Source organism: Mauremys mutica, chromosome 1 (genome assembly GCF_020497125.1).
Source record: "Mauremys mutica isolate MM-2020 ecotype Southern chromosome 1, ASM2049712v1, whole genome shotgun sequence".
Lineage (NCBI taxonomy): Eukaryota > Metazoa > Chordata > Testudines > Geoemydidae > Mauremys > Mauremys mutica.
The window spans coordinates 47,445,935-47,465,329 of NC_059072.1; the positions used below are offsets into that span (position 1 = coordinate 47,445,935).

The 19,395-nt window shown below is 41.8% G+C and overlaps 2 protein-coding genes across 4 annotated transcripts in view; both read left to right on the forward strand.

Annotated features, from left to right (window-relative positions):
• The window catches only part of ASZ1 (ankyrin repeat, SAM and basic leucine zipper domain containing 1), a 101,271-nt gene extending 100,185 nt beyond the window's left edge, over nt 1-1,086 (forward strand). For 2 of the 3 annotated variants that reach the window (XM_045006623.1, XM_045006614.1), the window contains exon 10: nt 694-1,086. In XM_045006623.1, coding sequence (XP_044862558.1) covers nt 694-846 — 153 coding nt within the window. In that variant the 3' untranslated portion in view covers nt 847-1,086. The remainder of the gene's footprint in view (nt 1-693) is intronic. The other variant, XM_045006607.1, reaches the window with a different exon arrangement.
• Nucleotides 1,087-12,957: 11,871 nt separating this feature from the next.
• WNT2 (Wnt family member 2) overlaps nt 12,958-19,395 on the forward strand; it is a 40,938-nt gene continuing 34,500 nt past the window's right edge. Inside the window, exons 1-2 of the mRNA XM_045032569.1 lie at nt 12,958-13,037; nt 14,823-15,046. Of these exons, the coding sequence (XP_044888504.1) occupies nt 12,958-13,037; nt 14,823-15,046 (304 nt within the window). The remainder of the gene's footprint in view (nt 13,038-14,822; nt 15,047-19,395) is intronic.

Below are 19,395 nucleotides of genomic sequence, written 5' to 3' on the forward strand. Positions count from 1 at the left end.
TAACAGCTATAATAGATAACTACTTTGTGAAATGTATATGTGGCTATTAGCCAGTTTTATAATAATTTTAATATTCTGGGGGTAAAACTCACATTGACCTAAATGGAGCCAGAATTTCACGTTCTGCCTTTACGAGGATAGAGTTATTATTTGTGGGCCCAATCTTGTAAGGTGCGTAGGACCCTACAAACATACGATCTCGCCTATATGCTGACTATAGCTCTGCAGTTACAGGGAAGTCATTGAAAGCCTCTTTTTGACTAAATATATTTTTACAAATCATGACTCTTGTGATTAAATAGCATAGGCCCTGATCAAATATTGGACATTGTTCTTGTTTTTATCACAGGGTTGTTTTACTGTTATAATGGTTCAAGATGTTTTCTAACAATTGTTAGTTTTGACTCGCCTTTAAGGAATTTTGTTTATTTACAAAAAGGTGCTGGTATTCATGCTTCTACTATTTTTATAGTATCTCTCTGTGAAATAGATAAGATAAAGACCCACTCCTACTCCCATTGAAATCTGTATAAGTTTTGCCATTTATTTTAATGGAAGCAAGATCAAGCCCAGACTTTAACAAGAGTAAAATAACATAAATACCTACATTTATGTACTGTCTGAAATGCCTTTATGTACTTAAGAAGTTCTCATACACGAACTATTTGAATTATATATTTACATGAATTTCAGCTTCAAAATGGACAGAAGAATGACCCCACTCGTGTGCGACCCCTAGAAAAAACACCTACCTGGAAAAGTAGATTAATAAAAAGGGCAGCAGTAACCCTGTTTGGCTTTGGATTTCTCTTTCTTATCACCAAATTAACCTTAAGGAAAGCCTGATTTTATGCATACTTCTAACAAACTTTTTTCTCAAATATGATTCTGTTCAACGTATGGAGCTACAAACCAATTGATAGTAAGAAAAGATATTTGAATAAGCACATTAAATTCTTAGCTTCATTTCTGAAGAGTTTAAATGTTGTAATGTTATAAATACTTTCATTTAGAAACAAAATAAAGGTTACAAATTCAGTCCAGCCAATTACATTTATTTGTATCTAAAAGTTTTCTTTACAAAATGGGTATGGCTTGTAAGTATAAACCTTTTCAAAGTTTTGTTTTTATATTTCATTTTTGTAAGAAATAAAACCATAATTCTTATTGCTTAGTACTTATTGCTAGTTTCTTTGCCCATTTAGCTGCCATTTATGAATGTGGAACATCTTCAGTAGTTTGCTATATTGTATATTAGTTATGTATTTGCAACAATAGTGAAATTTATTTTTCCAAAGGCATTTTATCAAAATATTTAAGACAACTTAAGTAGACTTTCCTGAAGACATTCTGTATTTTATAATACAATGTAGTTTCACATCAAAAAATATTTTCCTGTGATTACGATGCCTTTATTTCTTATTTGTTTACCAACAACAATATTGTAGGTATTCTTGTCAAGCGTGTAATCATGAAGCATCAGTTTGATTTTCCTAACCCACCTCAGTGAATACTTTCATATCCAGTGCTACAAAGCAGTAGATATCATTTAAATATTTAACGTTTGAATGGCACACTTTAGTTTTAGTAAAACTTCTTTGTAGTTCAATATTGTAAAGATTGAATAGATCATAAACACAACAATCTGTTGAGCAAGGTTGAGATGACTAGAACCAGATCAAGCTACCATGTTTACACAGGGATCAAAACCATATTATCTAGAACTGTGTAATATAAATAGGGATGTTGGTTACAAGGTTCTAGCACAGCTCTCCAGATTATTGTGGACAAGGATTTTTTTCCCTTGAACAATGTGCTATCCAAACCATGGATAAACTGATCTCTTCCCCCAAGCAGACACATCAGTGTTAGCATTTTCAGCACCATTTGATAACAACAGATACAGATTTACTGGTGCTCAAAAGGATTTAAATGGTAAAGGTTCAGAAAAATTTGCTGCATGTTTCTACATGCCCACAGCTCTTTACTACAACAGCTCCATATGTATGTTCGAGAACTCTGCGTAGTATCTTCCTCAATGTGTGCGTTTTTGTGTCTTCTGTGAGTGTTTCTACCCATTCTCCATCCTGGTTACTAAAACCATTATTTCCTCATACGTGGTTGATGTTACAAGTATTAACTTACACAGTTGATTCTTGTAGTAATTTACAGCTTGTAATTCTTTCCATACCTTCTTGTTACAAATGGGGAGCATTCTCCCCTGATGGGATGGGGTAAAGGGGACACACCTAGAAAAGTCAGAGTCCTAGATTCCGTGTGAAATTGAACTATAGCCCTTTGGGTTTCAGGGTTGTAGTGCAGAGACCTCTCTTTGCCTGTCCCTATTGCCCCATCCTGTCCAAGGTCAGTACAAGGCAAGATTTTATCCTCAGCTCCTCTGCCGATTACTGCTTTGAAACTACATTAGGTAGTAGGTTTACTTTAATATACTTATTTGCCCCTCCTATGTTCCTAGACTCCTCTTCAGCTTACAGAACTCCAGCCATGTGGCTTATCAGGAGGAAGGGAAAGCCTATAGCACAACTCTTCCATATGCACAGCTACTCACTAGCTTTAGTTTCCCTCTGCCACCAAAAATGGAGGAGTGCATTCAGCTGTAGCCCAGTGATTTGAACCAGCAAGCCTTGGAGAAGGAATTTTGCGGGACCTAGCTGTCACAATTCTCACTTTTAACTTACAAGCAGTTGCTCTTGCCCCAGTACTATTTCTATGACATTACCAAGCAGTCACCAAAAAATGTTTGAATAGAAACGGGAAAATGTGTTACATATGCAATATTTATTTTCTTTGCTGCTGCAAACAAGGTCATCACTAAAACTGTTCTCCAACTAGCTTGCAACATCCAAATGCCAAAGTTCTTCACATCTCTGATTTACCCATTTACAGATTATCATCCTTTAAAATATAGATGGAGTTTTTAAATTTGCAGTAGCTACATGTGTTTGTTTTTTTCTTTTGTTTTCTGTTATTTTTAGTGTTTAGAGTCTTATATTTCATGGTATTTTGCACACAAATACTTTACTTTATTCTACTGTAATTAATCTCATGAATACTCCCTGAGAGAGGTTGTTCTACTTTACAGAAGGACAACTGAGGCACAGAAAGGTTACATGACACAATCCAAACTGTCAGTGGTAGAGACAGGTATAAAGCTCCGAACTCCTCACTCACATTTTAGTGGTGCAACCACTATACCATTTCCTCTCATTTATATTTCATTGCCATCTCAAGCACCAACTAAAAGAGGACATTTTTCCCCCCGGTTTTGTGGAAGAAAATTAACTTCTCAGTTGAGACCGTTAATATACTGAACTTCAGGCTATAATTTTAAAAAGAAAACCCCTCCAGAAAATAGTTTTGTCAGTATTTCTGTTATAACCCTTTAAGTATAATAGCATGAATGACATCAAATACATATGAAGAAAAGCAGTATTAAAGTAAAAATTATACTTATTGATAAGTGTTTTGTAATTAAAAGTTACTATCAATTTCTTTTCAGAAACCAATTCTAGGCTGTAAGTTCTACTAAACCAATTTTATATAGATGAAGTCAACAGAAAGGTAATTCTTTTTAAAATAAATTCCAGATGTCTTCATTTAACTACTCCACTTTCATGCAAATTAGAAAACATAATAGTGCCCTGGTACCTGATATAGATACACCTTAGAAAATTGGGTTGACAACCATAAACACTGAATCTGTACTGGTTGAAACTTTAGGTGCATCTTAATCTGTTGCAGACTTCACAGATAAATAATCAGTTACAAGATAAATAATTGTACTCTGCAAAAGTTACCTCTTATTTCCTTCTGTATAAATTAGCTTTGATGAGAGTGCAGTTATTGAAGTTAGCCTGAGTTTTATCTTTGTGAATTAACAGATTGAGACTGTCTTATTACTAACTTACGTGTTGCTAGTGGTGTTTTCAATTTCTGATTAATATACCTGATCTTGCCTCAGTAAATAACCCAGTAAAACATTGAAAGGATACGAGTCAAAATGCCCATCCTTCATATAAAGCATCTATTTCATATCTAACTCGTAAGAAATTGTTTTGTTATTGTTAAGCAATCCTGCAAATTACATCTGTGAGCGGTTACTCCCCGTGAAATCCTCAGGTTCCCATTTGGTTTTCAAATTATTTCACAAAGAAAATGTTGATCATTCTAATGGAAACACCACTTAGGTACAAGTACAGATTTTTTTCTTTCTCCCCTCCTCCCATCCAGCTGCATATACTACTCAAGATCACTGTGCAGAGCAACATATACTAGGTAAGGGAAACAGGAATCCTGGAACAACCACAATGAATTGTCTGAAACTTCAGTTATCAGGGTCACAAGGGCTGTAGTATGGGGGAGGAGAGTGCTTAATTTTGAGGGCAAGACTAAAACTGATCTTTGGTTATTATCTTCCATCGTATCACCATATGAAGTTGCATTTAATTTCCTCTTCTCAAATTACTGTTTCTTAAATGGTGCACTTCAGGTCCATTATTCTCTGTTTTCCCAGGGAGAGTTTTGCTAATTTCTCTGTCTTAGTCATTGTTGTGTCTAAATCATCTTCTCAAACATACCTATAAGAGAGTGGGGAAAAAACTGTGAGTGAAGAGGCCACTTGGAAATCTAGCCCCCAAGTCATGCTGTCTTTAAATTCTGAGCCATTTAGTTTCACTGTGGGTGATTTCAGATAGAAACAATCCTGCTGAGAGATCTTATTCCTTAAGGTATTGAACCAAAGTCACTATCTTACAACCATAGTAATAATACATTGCTTTGCACTTCTAAGAGGTTGCTGGAGATAAGGTGCTAAAGAGCTTTGCATACATTAATTAGTTAAGCCACACAATACCCCTGTAAGATAAAATGGAGATAATACAGAAGTTGTAAATTGAGGCACAGGGAGGCTGAGTGAATTGACCATGGCCAACTGTGGCCAGATTTTTAAAGGTATTTAGGTGCCTAGTGTGATTTTTCAATAATGCTTAGGCATCTAACTCTTTTTGATTTCTGCACCTAGGTGTTTTTGAAAATCCCATTAATCTATCTGCATTTTTAGGCACCTTACATATCTTTAAAAATCTGGCCCCTCGCAACTTGATGATGGTCTGGAAATAGAACCCAGGAGTCCTGACTTCCAGTTCTGTTCTAGGGACAGAGGACATTGCATTTTCAAAGCTACATTTATTGTTGAGTGTCTAGATCTAAGCAAAGGAAACACACAAAGCTATATTTCCACAACAGGGTCACTGAGTAGTGCTCTTTCTGAGAGCTTTGTCTCAGGGGTACTTTACTGTTCAACAGTGGATCAAAATGTTAACATTTAGAAAAACAATCTTGTTTTGTAGTAAACTGGGACACTGCTCCCCAGCCTATGGAATAATCCTTTGTCCTGACTTAACAGTTCAACCACTCAAGGGCGCGGGAAAAGTAGCTGTCTGTAACCAAGGCTACATAAGGAAATGCCCAGTCCCTGTCCTGTCAGTCTCGGCTGCCAGGTGACAAACAAGTATAGAATTTATATTAAGTTCTCAGTTTTCTTCATTTCTTCCACTATTTTTCCAACAATTTAGCAGAAGAATAAGAGGAAAAAACAACAGGCACAGAGCACTGTGCTCTTGTGCTCGATTCCTCTGTCTGACCAGGTACAAGATGTAGCCTGTTTTGCCTTTCTTTGCCTCCTGCCTTTTTAGTTCCCAAACTCCACCAGGCCATCCACCAGCTTGTATTTTTGCTGACAACTACTCTTACGGAGCATATGTCTGCTCCTGCCTCTAAATTTCTTTCATCTGCAAAGAGGTTCTGAGAAACTATATGTAATTATTTTCTCACTTGTAGAGGTTCTTCCCCTTTCTGCATCCCTGTTAAAGTGCTCTAGACATGCCCTCAGGCCTTATTCGCATTGCTGTTTCCAGCCAGTGGGAAGCTGTGAAGGCCTTAGATCTCCAGCCTCAGTGTTCTCTCATTATTTTGCAAAAGTCATTTTGGATTAAAGCCATCTCATGGCCCTACTTATACTGAACGTGGAGTAGTAACGATTCTTCCCCCCTCTGGCTTCCTGCCCTCCTCGTGGGTGCTTTGACATTTAAGAGCAGAAGGGAATCTTTTCTGATCAACACCAACTGGTCTTGCCAGTCCTGTGAAGGAAAATGTGCTTTGGACCTTTCTTTGTCTCCTCCTGTGGGTTTTGATGTACCTTTGCCAGGCTAATGGAAGGTTATCTTTTGAGCCCAGAGATTCCCGCTAGCCCCAGATATCTGTCAGCCAGCATCACTACAGAGGGCTATTTTTGAGACATTTTTAACCATTGCTTTATGGTGGGGTGGGGCGGGGAGGTTACATCCACAAAGTGCTAATTTTATGCCCATGAACTTTTAAAGATCAAGTTTGTCTTTTCCTGCTCAGAGAAAGGGAAAAGGATCCTTGACCTTCTTGACCAGTTTGAAATGAGATCACTGGCAGGCAGGAGGAAGTATCATTGGGATCAAGACAGCAAGTGTGCTTTTTTTCCATTTTAAGTAAGATCAAGTGTAGTATGTTTCAGTTGCTGCTGGAAGGTTACTTTGAATTGTTCTACAATTAGGATGTATTTTTAAGTTATGTAAGGATGCCTAGAGCATACAGATAGGCACCTTTTTGAGCAATTCTATACATCTAAATTAAAAAATATTGAATTAGCTAGATACAGTAGTCCCTCTCTGGGTAAGGTATGGTGTTGAGCATCCTTCCTTTATGATCTCTCCCCACAAAAGCCTGTGCTTGGCCAGGCAATATGCATTGCAAAGATGCTGTGCCTTGTTCTGTGGCACTCCACAGTTCTGAAAACCAGGCCACCTTTATTTAAGTGCTTACTTATAGATTTAGATGCTTAACTTCTGATGCTCATATTTCAAAATCTGTTCATAATGCCATAGGGCATATCAGCAAAGACAAATGATTCTACTCAGTGTCCCGTCCTTTCCTACAAAGGAAATCCTCAACTGCATAGTGCACAATGTGAGCAGAATAAACCCTTTCAATTGATGTGAATTTTTTTGTGTGCACAGCATAATCAGAAAGAGCAATTACAATATCATAAATCCAATATGCAAAAAGCCAAAACAGAGTCAGGGATTGTAATACAGCAATAATTAAATGCACAAAGTTATACTGTCAATCAAATACCAGAGTGTGCAGAAGAAACATCTTTTACCAGGAGTAGTCCTACCAGAATGAAACAGAAAATAGAAATCCAAGATCCTAAGTCTAAACAATTCAAAATTTCACAAGACTTTACTTACTTTAGAAGGCTGAAGATATTTACATAGCTGGTTTTAACACAATTTTCAGAAGTAGTTTTTGACACCAGCACTCTCCATTTCATTTATTGTCAGTGTCCTCAGATCTTCCATTCTAATCCATTTATTTTTGTCAGTTAAATTAACAAACTATTGTAGAGTACCAAACTCTTATGCAGCATCTTTAAACTATGGGTTATTGCTGTTTAAGACAGTTCTAGGTTCCATGGAGGACAGAAAAGATGACCCCTCTCCACAATCTTCCCTAGTTGTTCACCTGGGCTGCAGTATAGATAGGCCTTCCGGGGAAAAGGGATTTGAAAGGGGGGATTGTCCTACTGGCTGCCTGATTTTCTCCTGACATGGTTACTGTTATCACCTCCTCTCTGGCTTAATTAATATTGCTTCTCTCCAGTCTGCTTAAAACACTGCTGCTATTTCCCCCCTTGCTCATTTGATCTGATCATGTCACTACTCTTTCCGGATCCCGAAGCTGCCACTGCTTTGCCCACTGAAGATTAGCCTGCTCAGCTGCACTTGCAGGTCCTGCCCAGCTTTGCCTTCTCTACATCCTGGATATTGTTTCTTATTGCTTCCTTATCCCTTCACTCTGCCAGGGATTTCCTCACTCACCCTCCTTTTCTCCTCCCTCTCCCATCTTTACACCATCATTCATACTCTCCCTATGCATCTGAAGCAAGTTTTATATATCTGGAAATATGGAGGCTACCTACTGGTGGAACCAATAGTGTGTCATTCATAACTTCTCAATGTGATAAATGGAGCCTATACACTCCAAAAGCTCTCTCTAATGTTACTTTGTGTCAGTAATTTTGAAATCCAAGCTGTGCTATATCAGGTTGCTGGAGGTTCCTTTCAGTTGGAGGGAAATGAAATGCAAAATGAACATTTCCTTCTGAACTGTTAAATCTTATACCTGACCCACTAATTTGTGATCAGAAGAATTCAGACTTCTGAGTAGGATGATGTTTGTTTGTTTATTTGAGATGGGCTTTTTCATACATCACAGTGCAGTGCTACAATTCATTGCAGTGCTACAATGGCCATGTTTGATTTTTAAATGCTTGTTTAGCTCCTAAATAATCAAAAGTATTCATAGTAGTAAATTCATCATGCCCTATATTTAGTGTTCCAAAGCACTATGTTGAAATTCCATTATGCACCTACAGCCGCAATGATTTGCATTTTAAATAATGAATCTAGCATTCAGAAAAAGTGTTAATCGATAGCCCAGAATACTGAAGCTATCACAATGGCTTCCCTTCCCTGCCCCACAAATGTTCCTTAACCCTGGACTGGACTGAACAGGTGTAGAGCAGAGAGGGATAGTTCATTTTCCAGGACTCTCAGCTGGGATCAAAATCAGGGTAAACTGTTAAGATGGCTTTGTGACATAAACACATGCCTTCCAGGAACTCAACTCACACTAATGGGGCCACCAAACAGTCTTCAGAATCTAATGACTTCAAGTTACAAGCAAAGGGAGCTGGATTTAAACCAGTTATTGGATGAGAAAGACTCCATCTTCCACAGCAAATCCCTTCAGGCCATCAGTCCTCCATAATAGACTTGCTTTAACATTGCTGTTTTTCTCTTAAACATTTGCAGTAGAACCTCAGAGTTATGAACACCAGAGTTACTAACTGACTGGTCAACCACACACCTCATTTGGAACCAAAAGTATGCAATAAGGCAGCTGCAGAGACCAATAAAAACAAAACAAAAAAGTGGAAGCCAGTACAGTACTGTGTTTAAAGTAAACTACTAAAAAAGGGGAAAGTTTAAAAAAATATTTTTAAGTAAACTGTTTCTGTTCTTGTTTCATTTAAGTTAAAATGGTCAAAAGCAGCATTTTTCTTCTGCGTAGTAAAGTTTTAAAGCTGTATTAAATCATTGTTCAGTTGTATGCTTTTGAAAGAACACCCATAACATTTTGTTTGAACATTTCAGAGTTACAAACAACCTTAATTCCCAAAGTGTTCATAACTCTGAGGTTCTACCCATATAGCATGTCCTACACTTGTCCCTTTTGCAAATGATCGAGTTTGAACCAATCCTTTTTATTCCCCAGAAGTGTGGGCCATCTCTCTTTAGTGTGTGCTAGTGCCAACATGGGACCAAACTAAAGAAAAGGGAACTTAGTTGTACAAACAGAAGCCAAGGCCAAAGCAGTATTCAAGGTTCTCATTAAGGTTAGGGAAATCTGTCCCCATACAATGTTAAGTCGAACATACTGAAGATGACTGCCTGCAGACAGTAACATGCTGTACATAGGTCTGGGGGGGAGGGATAGTTCAGTGGTTTGAGCATTGGCCTGCTAAACCCAGGGTTGTGAGTTCCCTCCTTGAGGGGGCTATATAGGGATCTGGGGCAAAAATCTGCCTGGGGATTGGTCCTGCTTTGAGCAGGGGATTGGACTAGATGACCTCCTGAGGTCCCTTGCAACCCTGATATTCTATGAAAGGACAAGATAGCTTATCACATTCATAAGATCCTGCATGAGAGAAAGGGGCAGCTCCTGGCTTGTTTGTCACTATCATTCATTTACTGAGACATGACTGTCACTATAAAGACAGGAACTCACATTTTTTTCCATTACACCAGTGGAAAACAAGCAATTCCACTGAAGTGAATTGGGATTTATGCTGGTGTACCTGAGTTCAGGCTCTGCCCCTGGAGCAGTGATATGCAGGGCTCCCATGGGAACGTCGTCCCAGTTCAGTCTCAGGACAGTCTTGGGAGAAGGTAAGTTAACTCTGTCATTAAATGGTACTGGCACAAACCTGGAAAGCCCTAGTCTACCAGCCTGGATTGCTTCCCTAAATTAAATATTACTTATAAACCATCCCCAGCCTATACAACAGGAAACCGATTTTAAAACATATTTCAAAGGATCCTACGAATTTAGGTCCACAAATCACATTAAAACGCAATGGATTGTGGTGTGGGTGCCTCCCTTAGGCTCAAATCCGGAGCTAAAAAGACCGCCCTCTTTTTTTTAAAGGGAGGGGGCTTTAGGAAAGGGGGGAGGCAGGTAAGAAATAGGAGACAAGCAATGGTCAGACCTGTCTTGTCTTCACCGGGAGTTTACCACATGCACCATGTGGTAAGAAAATATCTTTTGTCCTAGTGGCGACTCCCGGGCAACAGCGGGTGCCAGCAGAGGGGGTGGCAGTGGGAGAAGAGTAGGGGATGGTGCCTGGCTAGCAGGAACACGAGGGTGACTGGGTGGTCTGGATTGAGGGAGCAGGCTGGGGAGGGAATCTGGCTCCTGCCCAGCAGTGTCTTTCCCTGTGTCTGATGTGTTCAGCCTCCTGCCTTTCTCCAGAAAGGTTTTATACTCTTACATTTAAAAAAATCTCCACGGTCTCTCTTGAACTGGGGTGATCAACCACGGGCTTTCACAGCCCGCCTGTTTCAGGCGAGGTCATTTCTTCTGCCTCCCCAGCGGGCGAACTGCGTCTCCCTTGGCCCGGGTCACTGCAGACTGCGGAGCCGGATTTGTTCAGTCTGCCCCGGTCCGGCTGCTCCGAGCTGGGTTGGCCGCTGGACACGGTTTCCTCTCTATCGCTCTTTCTCGGTGTACTCGCTGGGAATGGAAAGCACAGTTTCTGCTTAACAGTTGCCATATGGAAGCCTGCAAATCCCTCCCCAGTGCCCCGGAGGATACAAACTTCCAGGGAAGCATCTTCACTTTCTGGTCTATGTAAATCCCTGCCGAGTTTCCCTGCTTGTAGGCTCCCAGCTCCAGTACCTTGGTCGAGCTCGAGCTCGGCCCGCCTCCAGCTCGCTAGAGACACATTGTTGTCGGGCTACCTACGAGTGATCGCTGATCGCTCCCTGCCCCTGTGGCTGAGCCAAATGACAAAATCCTGCCAGCAGTAAGGCCCGAGGTGCCCTTCCCTGGAGCATCGCCTGGGCTTCCCTCCGCTCTGAAAGCAGATGGCTGCCGAATGCACTGGTCCCGGAGGGTATAAACCTGGCTTGGGATGGCAGCGACCAACCCTTATTTCAGTTCCGCGGCATCTAAACTAGCGCGGTAGATTCTCACCCGGAATGATGCTTCGGGGGAGGAAATCTCTAGCCTGGACGAGCTGCTGTAGCCCCGTCAAGACTAGAGAGAAGTGGGCTTGCTTGAGTTTTCCCTGCCTCACTATCTTCTAGATAACAGCCTGCCCGAGGCCGGTTGCCTTAGGACCTCGTCCAACTTCCACTGAAATCAATGGAAAAATTCCCTTTGACTGCAACAGGAGTTGGATCCTAAATCTGCAATCCAGTCACCTTTCAGAGCCTTTGTTCTCTCTGTCGCCCCACTCCCTTAGGGGAGTTTAATTTGATCTTCAGTACATGGTATTTGAACACCCACACCCACAAATTGCTTTGCAACAACAACGTAGTGGGATATGATCTGTTAGTCTGGGCAAAGTTTTAAATGTAATTGGAAAAAGACAATTGATCCGGACAGTTGTCTGGTTTCCAGGTGGCACTTGAAGGAGCTAAGCACAGTAATTCACATACTAAACGTGTGCAATATGGATGCTGTGCTGTCATGTGAGCTGTCCCGACTATTGACGATGTGTTTGTTTTTACCGGTTGTTCTCTGCCGGACTGTTGTCTGAAGAGTTTGCCACACAGTCAATGGGCTATAATTTGGAGTAGACTGTTCGGGCCAAAAGTCAGGAGAAAAGAGGAAGCTGCTTTGCTAGGAATCGGGGTGATATTTACACGAATACGACCTCAGCGTGTTAAATAACATGTTATCGAGTTTTCACACTTAAATGTGCTTGTGTGCCTTGTGTTCTTCATTTCACCCGGTCTCTATTCTTTTACAGAATCACCTTGAGCCGTTACAGTTAGTGTCCTCAGATGTGAAGAATTTAGACCATTCCCCTTCCCAATTGCCTAGGGCGGAGATTAGTAAAATAATCAAAATCATGGACATATTTCCTTTTTTATATATAATGTTATAGCCCAGTTGCATGGTTCATATGGCGTGTCTGTATGTATAATTCCATACACATACGTGAATGAAATACTGTATAAAACGTTATATATCGATACCAAATATTGAGAAGTGCTAAGTATTTTCCGTTGTTTGGCGACTTCACTGCTGTATTCTCAATCGAAACGTATCCCAGGCAGGGTTTGGTAATTGTGTAGGGTTCGAACTAACTCTGTTTGGATTTAAGGTTATTGGAAGGCAACTGGCTCATCGGGATTCCTTCCCTAATCAGAGGTGTTACCTCCTCCAATGTCTCTTGACATCATTTCATCCATCAGAGTTAAGAAAGAAAGAAAGGCAGAACCCACCCAGTCTGCAAGCAACCCACACCAGCCCCTCAGCTTTTCTCGGACCGCAGAAGAGCTGCATCAGGGCAAGGAAGAAGGATGAGAGCTGCCCTCCTTGAGGATGTGATTCTGGACAAATTGAGCAGACTCCGGAGTTCTGCACAGACATATTATAGAGCGTATCAGTAAATCTGACCTCTGGCAACCGTGACATGGGAATGGTGAGACTCTTGATCCAGTGAGGAGAGAAGCCCTCAAGGTGCATTTGGCTCTGTGTCAGTAGTTTTTGTTCCATGGGATTTCCTCCGCCCTTCGCATTAGAACCGATGTGGAGTGAAGTGTTTCTAATATGAACTTTCGCTTTGGGATCTGGTTTGCGGTTCCACTGATCTTGTTCTGGGAAACCCCAGAAGTCACTTCTTCGTGGTGGTAAGTTCTGCAATTACAAGGGTTTATTTGCTCTTGGGTAAAGTGGGATAAAATTAATGGTAAACTAGAATAATTGACACCCCCACCCCTTTAGTGATCACACAAAAATGTATCGCCGCCGGCTGTTCAGATACAAAAACCCCAATCCGAAATCAATCCGAATTATTCTACATCTTCTCTCAACTTCTCTTTTCCTTTCCAGCTCCCACTCCTCCTTCCCCATCCTTAACAATTAAACGTCTGTTTTACTACATGTCCAAGTAGGACTCTTTGATCTGAGGACCGATCATGGACAGCATGGACAGTAACAGCAGAGTCAGTTGGAGGTTGATTAAAATACGCCCCGCATAGCTCTTATCACCAACTATATATAGAATCCGAAAGAAATGTATGAAGATTTTGCTTATGGCATGCAACAAGTTTTTGCATCGTTCAGGTTCAGGGATATATCTGATTAATTCTCCTTGATTGAATATCCTTGCTCCTTTATTTACTCATTTTTCATGTAAAATGACAGCTGAAAATGAACTTGTCAGAAAATCTGTCGGGTAACAATGCAGTGGCCAAATGAATCGATGAAAATAAGAGGCATGGTGCAGTTTGTACTAGGGCAAAGTGAGAGAGAGAGAATTGTCAGAATAGTCTAGAGCAGAATTTTGTTCAAAACCTCGATCCTCTCCAGCCCTTCCTCCAGGAGAGAAAAAAATGTTTCTCACCGCTGAATTAACCTCCAAATGAACAGCGGAGAAGCCTGTAGGGACCACAGCTCCTAGTTCAAACGATATTTGAGCTGGTTGTGATGCTTCTAAACGAGCTGCAAAAAACGGGGCTAATTAAGGGGGAGCCTAAATCAGAGATTTCCTTCAGAAAATGGGGTCTTAAAACAAAACAAAACAGACAAACCTCACTTGTTAAACTTCCCCTTGTAACCATACTGACCAGGGAATGCATTTAACCTTGACACGGCTGACACTGGATCAAAGGTTGATTTATCAGACTGGCCATTTTTCAATACAATTGCTAGTTCTGTTTCCATAGGTGCATAGACATTATTTATTGCCAGGGCTTTTTGTCACGGTGTCTTTTACCTGTTACCGAATATCTATACATTTTTTTGCAAACAACAGCTTTAACGATTTGATGATCATACAAGCGAATGAAAACACGGCAAAAAGACATTTGCTCCTGTTTGATCGCTTCAAAAGACAGCCACGGCGGTTTGGGTTTGATAAGAGATACCTTTCTAAACAGTTCAGGGCTAATAGCGAACATCTGGATACAGATGATGATGTCATTTAGGAAAAAATGACAAACCCCAAAGTAAGGAGGTTTTGGTTCTTCCAAAGGCTCGGGAGGCAAGAGATTTTGAAACGATTTCTACCAAAAAAGCAAATGCGGCTGTAAATTAGACTCCACATTAAACGGACTCTGGACCAGGGGATGACCAGAATGTAGCCCCAGCAAGAGCCGCCTTAGCCAGCCGCTCTGCGGCCTTTGCTCCTTCGAGGGGAACCAGAGGCAGGCGGAGGGGTCCGCACCGCGCGCTGGCAGCAGCCTTGGCTCCTGGCAAACAGCCAGGCGGAAGGGCACATATCCCTGTTCGAGTCCCACTCGCCCGGCCCCTCCCCAGTAGCTCCCCATTCCCACGCAGTCCCCTCCTCGCAGCTCATCCCCCCCCACCCCCAGCAGCTCCCCCCAGTCCGTGCCCCCCCCGCTAGCTGAGCCTGTCCCCGCTCGCCCCGCCGCTCCTAGCCCCCGCTGCCTGTGCGCCTTTGCTCCCCGCAGGTACATGGGGGCGGTGGGCTCGTCGCGGGTGATGTGTGACAACGTGCCGGGCTTGGTGAGCCGGCAGCGGCAGCTGTGCCAGCGGCACCCCGAGGCCATGCGCGCCGTCGGGCGGGGCGTGGCGGAGTGGACGGCGGAGTGTCAGCACCAGTTCCGCCAGCACCGCTGGAACTGCAACACCCTGCCCCGGGACCGGAGCCTCTTCGGCAGGGTCCTGCTGCGCAGTAAGTACCCGGCCGCACGGGGCGCTGCGGGCCGCAGACCCGGCCCCGGCTCCCCCTGCGCGGCGCCGGCGGCTCGGCCTGCGGGGGGCACGCGCGAGTCACCACTGGGGGAGCAGGCGGGATCCTGCCCCTGGCGGGCAGCTGAATAGCGCACAACACGTGGGGGGTCACACGAGCCATGCACCAGCACGTGCAGAGAAAGTCGGAGACGCCGCAGGAGCCGCCCATGTGCCCTAAGAGGCTGCACCCGGAACGGGAGCCTAGTCTGCCCTTAGCGTGCTCCGGGTCGGTCATTAGCGGAGAGACCTGAGGCAGCATGACACTGACACACGTGCCCTGCGGAGAGCTGGCTGCAGCGTGCGTGTGTGTGTGTGTGTGTGTGTGCGCGTGTGTGTGTTGGGGGGGGCGTGACATCTGCTCCCCTCCACAACCCAGCCCTTAGAGCCACGAAGCGCGCTCTGCTGTTCCCTGGCTGATGCTTCGCAGAGGGTGTTGCACTCATGCTACCATGTAATCATCCGGCCCCTGGGATGGGAGGCGGCCAAAAGTACAGCACAGCGTCTCTAGGCTTCCCCAGGGGAGCGATCATCCCACCATTACCCTCCGCAAGAGTGAATTAATTGAGATTGTAAATTAGTCTGTGTCCTGGGAGTGCTTCTGAACGCGCTGAAAGGACTAACGCTCCCTGGCTCCACCTAGAGCTCTGCTGGCCACTTAAATATTGTCACCAGCGAATCAGCCTCACGTGCTTTTTGTCTTCAGAAAAGCTTTACCAGTAACCTTGGTGACGGCTGCTTGGAGTTGTTAGCTACATTTCCCACAGCCCACAAACCATTAAGTGCATTACAAAGTGTTGTTAAAACTGACCATATTTGAAACACGAGAGTAGCGCCTGTGAAATGGTTCTCGATTTATTTCTTTAAAACAATAGTTGTTTGAAATCTTTGGATCATAAATCAGAAAAAAAAATTAAGTCAGTTTACGATAACCCACGAATAATGAAATTGACATGGGGATACTTTGGCACAGCTCCTCAGCTGGTGCATATTGTCACAACTCCATTGATTTTAATGCAGCTATGACAATGTACGTCAGCTGGGGATCTGCCCTTTTAAGTTAATTCTTAGCACTATTTTAAGCTTTGTCATGGTTATATAATTTCAGGGGGAAATATGGTATTGTTCTGTGTCAGGCAAAGAATCAGAAACAGCCGCTAGATAAGAAGCCTTGCTTTGTAGGTGCATACAATTTTTAGTTTACAAGTAAGATTAAATTTATATAACCATATTATTATAAAATGTTATTAGTCAACAAATACTTCTTACAAGACAAATATATCAAAGCATGAGGAGTAGATGGCCTGTAAACCAGTCCCAGGTATATATAACTCACTATCCTAGAGCACTATGCTTTGGCAAAAGAAATGCATCTTCCATTTTGTAAGTAACTCAAATTTAGCTGTGAATTTCCTTTGTAAAAATGCTTAACTTCAAAACACAAGTGTGAAAGAGGACAATTAGAACCAAATTCTGCTGTTCTACTGATTTATGGCTCTGATGATTAGGTTGCACATGCAGGTGTGTATGAAAGTACTGAATATCATCTGTTGATGATAGGTGGGTGTAAATGGAAACTGGCGTTAATATCTTTCCTGTTTAGTTAATATTAGAATTAGTTAATATAATTGCAGTTAACTCATGCAATTAACTAAAAAATTAATCATGATTAAAAATATTGTGATTAATCGCAGTTTTAATTACAGCAGTTGAAATTTATTAAATATTTTGGATGTTTTCTACATTGTCAAATATATTGATTTCAATTACAACAGAGAATATAAAGTGTACAGTGCTCACACTATATTATTATTTTTGGTTACTAATATTTGCACTGTAAAAATGATAAACAAGATAAATAGTATGCAATCTATTAATTGTGAAAGTGCAATTTATAAATGTAGATTTTGTTGTTGTTACATAACTGCATTCAAAAACAAAACAATGTAAAACTTTAGAGCCTACAAGTCCACTCAGTCCTACATCTTGTTCAGCCAATTGCTAAGACAAACAAGTCTGTTTACATTTACGGGAGATAATGCTCCCCACTTCTTATTTACAATGTCACCTGAAAGTGAGAACAGGTGTTCGCATAGCACTTTCGTAGCCTGCATTGCAAGGTATTTACATTCCAGATATGCTGAACATTCATATGCCCCTTCATGCTTTGGCCACCATTACAGAAGACATGCTTCCATGTTGATGACGTTCGTTTAAAAAAAAGTGTTAATTAAATTTGTGACTGAACTCCTTTGGGGAGAGTTGTGTGTCTGTGTTTTACCCGCATTCTGCCATATATTGCATATTATAGCAGTCTCAGATGATGACACAGCATGTTGTTCATCTTAAGAACACTTTCACGACAGAATTGACAAAATGCAAAGAAGGTACCAATGTGAGATTTCTAAAGATAGCTACAGCACTCGAACCAAGGTTTAAGAATCTGAAGTGCCTTCCAAAATCTGAGAGGGACGAGGTGTGGAGCATGCTTTCAGATGTCTTAAAAGAGCAACACTCCAGAAACTACACCAAAAAAGAAAATCAACCTTCTGCTGGTGGCATCTGACTCAGATGATGAAAATGAACATGTGTCAGTCTGCACTGCTTTGGATCATTATCAAGCAGAACCCATCATCAGCATGGAAGCATGTCCTCTGAAATGGTGGTTGACGCATGAAAGGACACACGAATCTTTAGCACATGTGGGACGTAAATATCTTGAAACACTGGCTACCACAGTGCGATGCAAACGCCTGTTCTCACTTTCAGGTGACATTGTAAACAAGAAGCGGGCAGCATTATTTTCAGCATATGTAAACAAAATTATTTGAGCGAGTGGCTGAACAAGAAGTAGAACTGAGTGGACTTGTAGGCTTTAAAGTTTTACATTGTTTTATTTTTGAATGCAGTTTTTGTGTGTGCATAATTCTATATTTGCAAGGTCAACTTTCATGATAAAGAGATTTGCACTACAGTACTTGTATTAAGTGAATTAAAAATACTATGTCTTTTGTTTTTTACAATGCAAATATTTAGAATAGAAATAAATATAAAGTGAGCACTGTGCATTTTGTATTCTGTGCTGAAATTGAAATCAGTATATTTGAAAATGTGGAAAACATACAAAATATTTAAATAATGGGAATTATATTATTAACAGCACGATTAATCACGATTAATTTTTTTAATCGCTTGACAGCCCTAGTTAATATTGTTTAGAGATGACATGACAGGAAGACCACCTTCAGAACACATACATGGCTGCTTTACCTGTGCTTCCCGCACATTGCACAACCCCAACATTGTGTATAATGACCATCTAGGCTACAAGTACAGCTGAGGTTTTGTAGCCACATTGTGAATCTCTCATCTGACCCAGTCATGGAAAACCTCCCAACTGCAGCTTTTTCCTCAGACAGACAGGTGTCCACTGAGTTTGTTGTGTTTTCATCACCCATGTTGCCTAAGTGCATTCTGGGAAAATCTAAGCAGCCATCCCAAACTGCCTCAGCAAGAGATAGAATGCAAACTGAATGGCACCAGCATCAAGTGGAGCAATGCACCCTGGGATTTCTGCTACCACACAGAGCATTGGGAAGGAGGCCTGGTCAAACTGGTGACATAGGCACAGGTAGCATTGAACATTCTCTCACATGCTTGACTGGTTCATACTCTCATACTCAGCTTCTAAGTGATCGCTATGTGTGGGGTTGAGAAGGAATTTTCCTCCAGGTCAGATTGGCAGTGACTTTGAACTGGGTTCATTTCCCTCTATAGCGTGTGGGTGCGGATTACTTGCCAAGACTATCTAGGTTTATCTCACTTAATCATTTCCCTGCCATTGCAGGGGCATCAGGCACTGGTGCACCTTGGTCTCTCCTATTCTCTGCATGTGGCACATAATAGGCAGTCTCCTGTGGGTTGTAATATTACGATTTAATTTTGGTTGTTGGGTTTAGGGTGTAGATGCTGGGTGGTGCTGGTGGCCTGTGATTCATGGGAGGTCAGTCTAAATGATCTGGGAGTCCCTTCTGGCCTTAAACTCTCTGATTCACACTACGTCAGGGGGGTCCCATCCAATCTATGTCTCTGGTAACGGAGATACATGGTTGGCCCCTATGGTTGCTAATACAGTATTAACCATGTTTCCTGTGGATACAAATCATGTTTATGGTTACCACCTGTCCTGGTTTTCCAGGGATTGGCCCTTATTTTAGGTAGCTGTCCCAGGAACATGGGTTCCCATCTGACCAAGCTGAATGATGCATCATGGGAGTCAAAAACTCTGCTGAG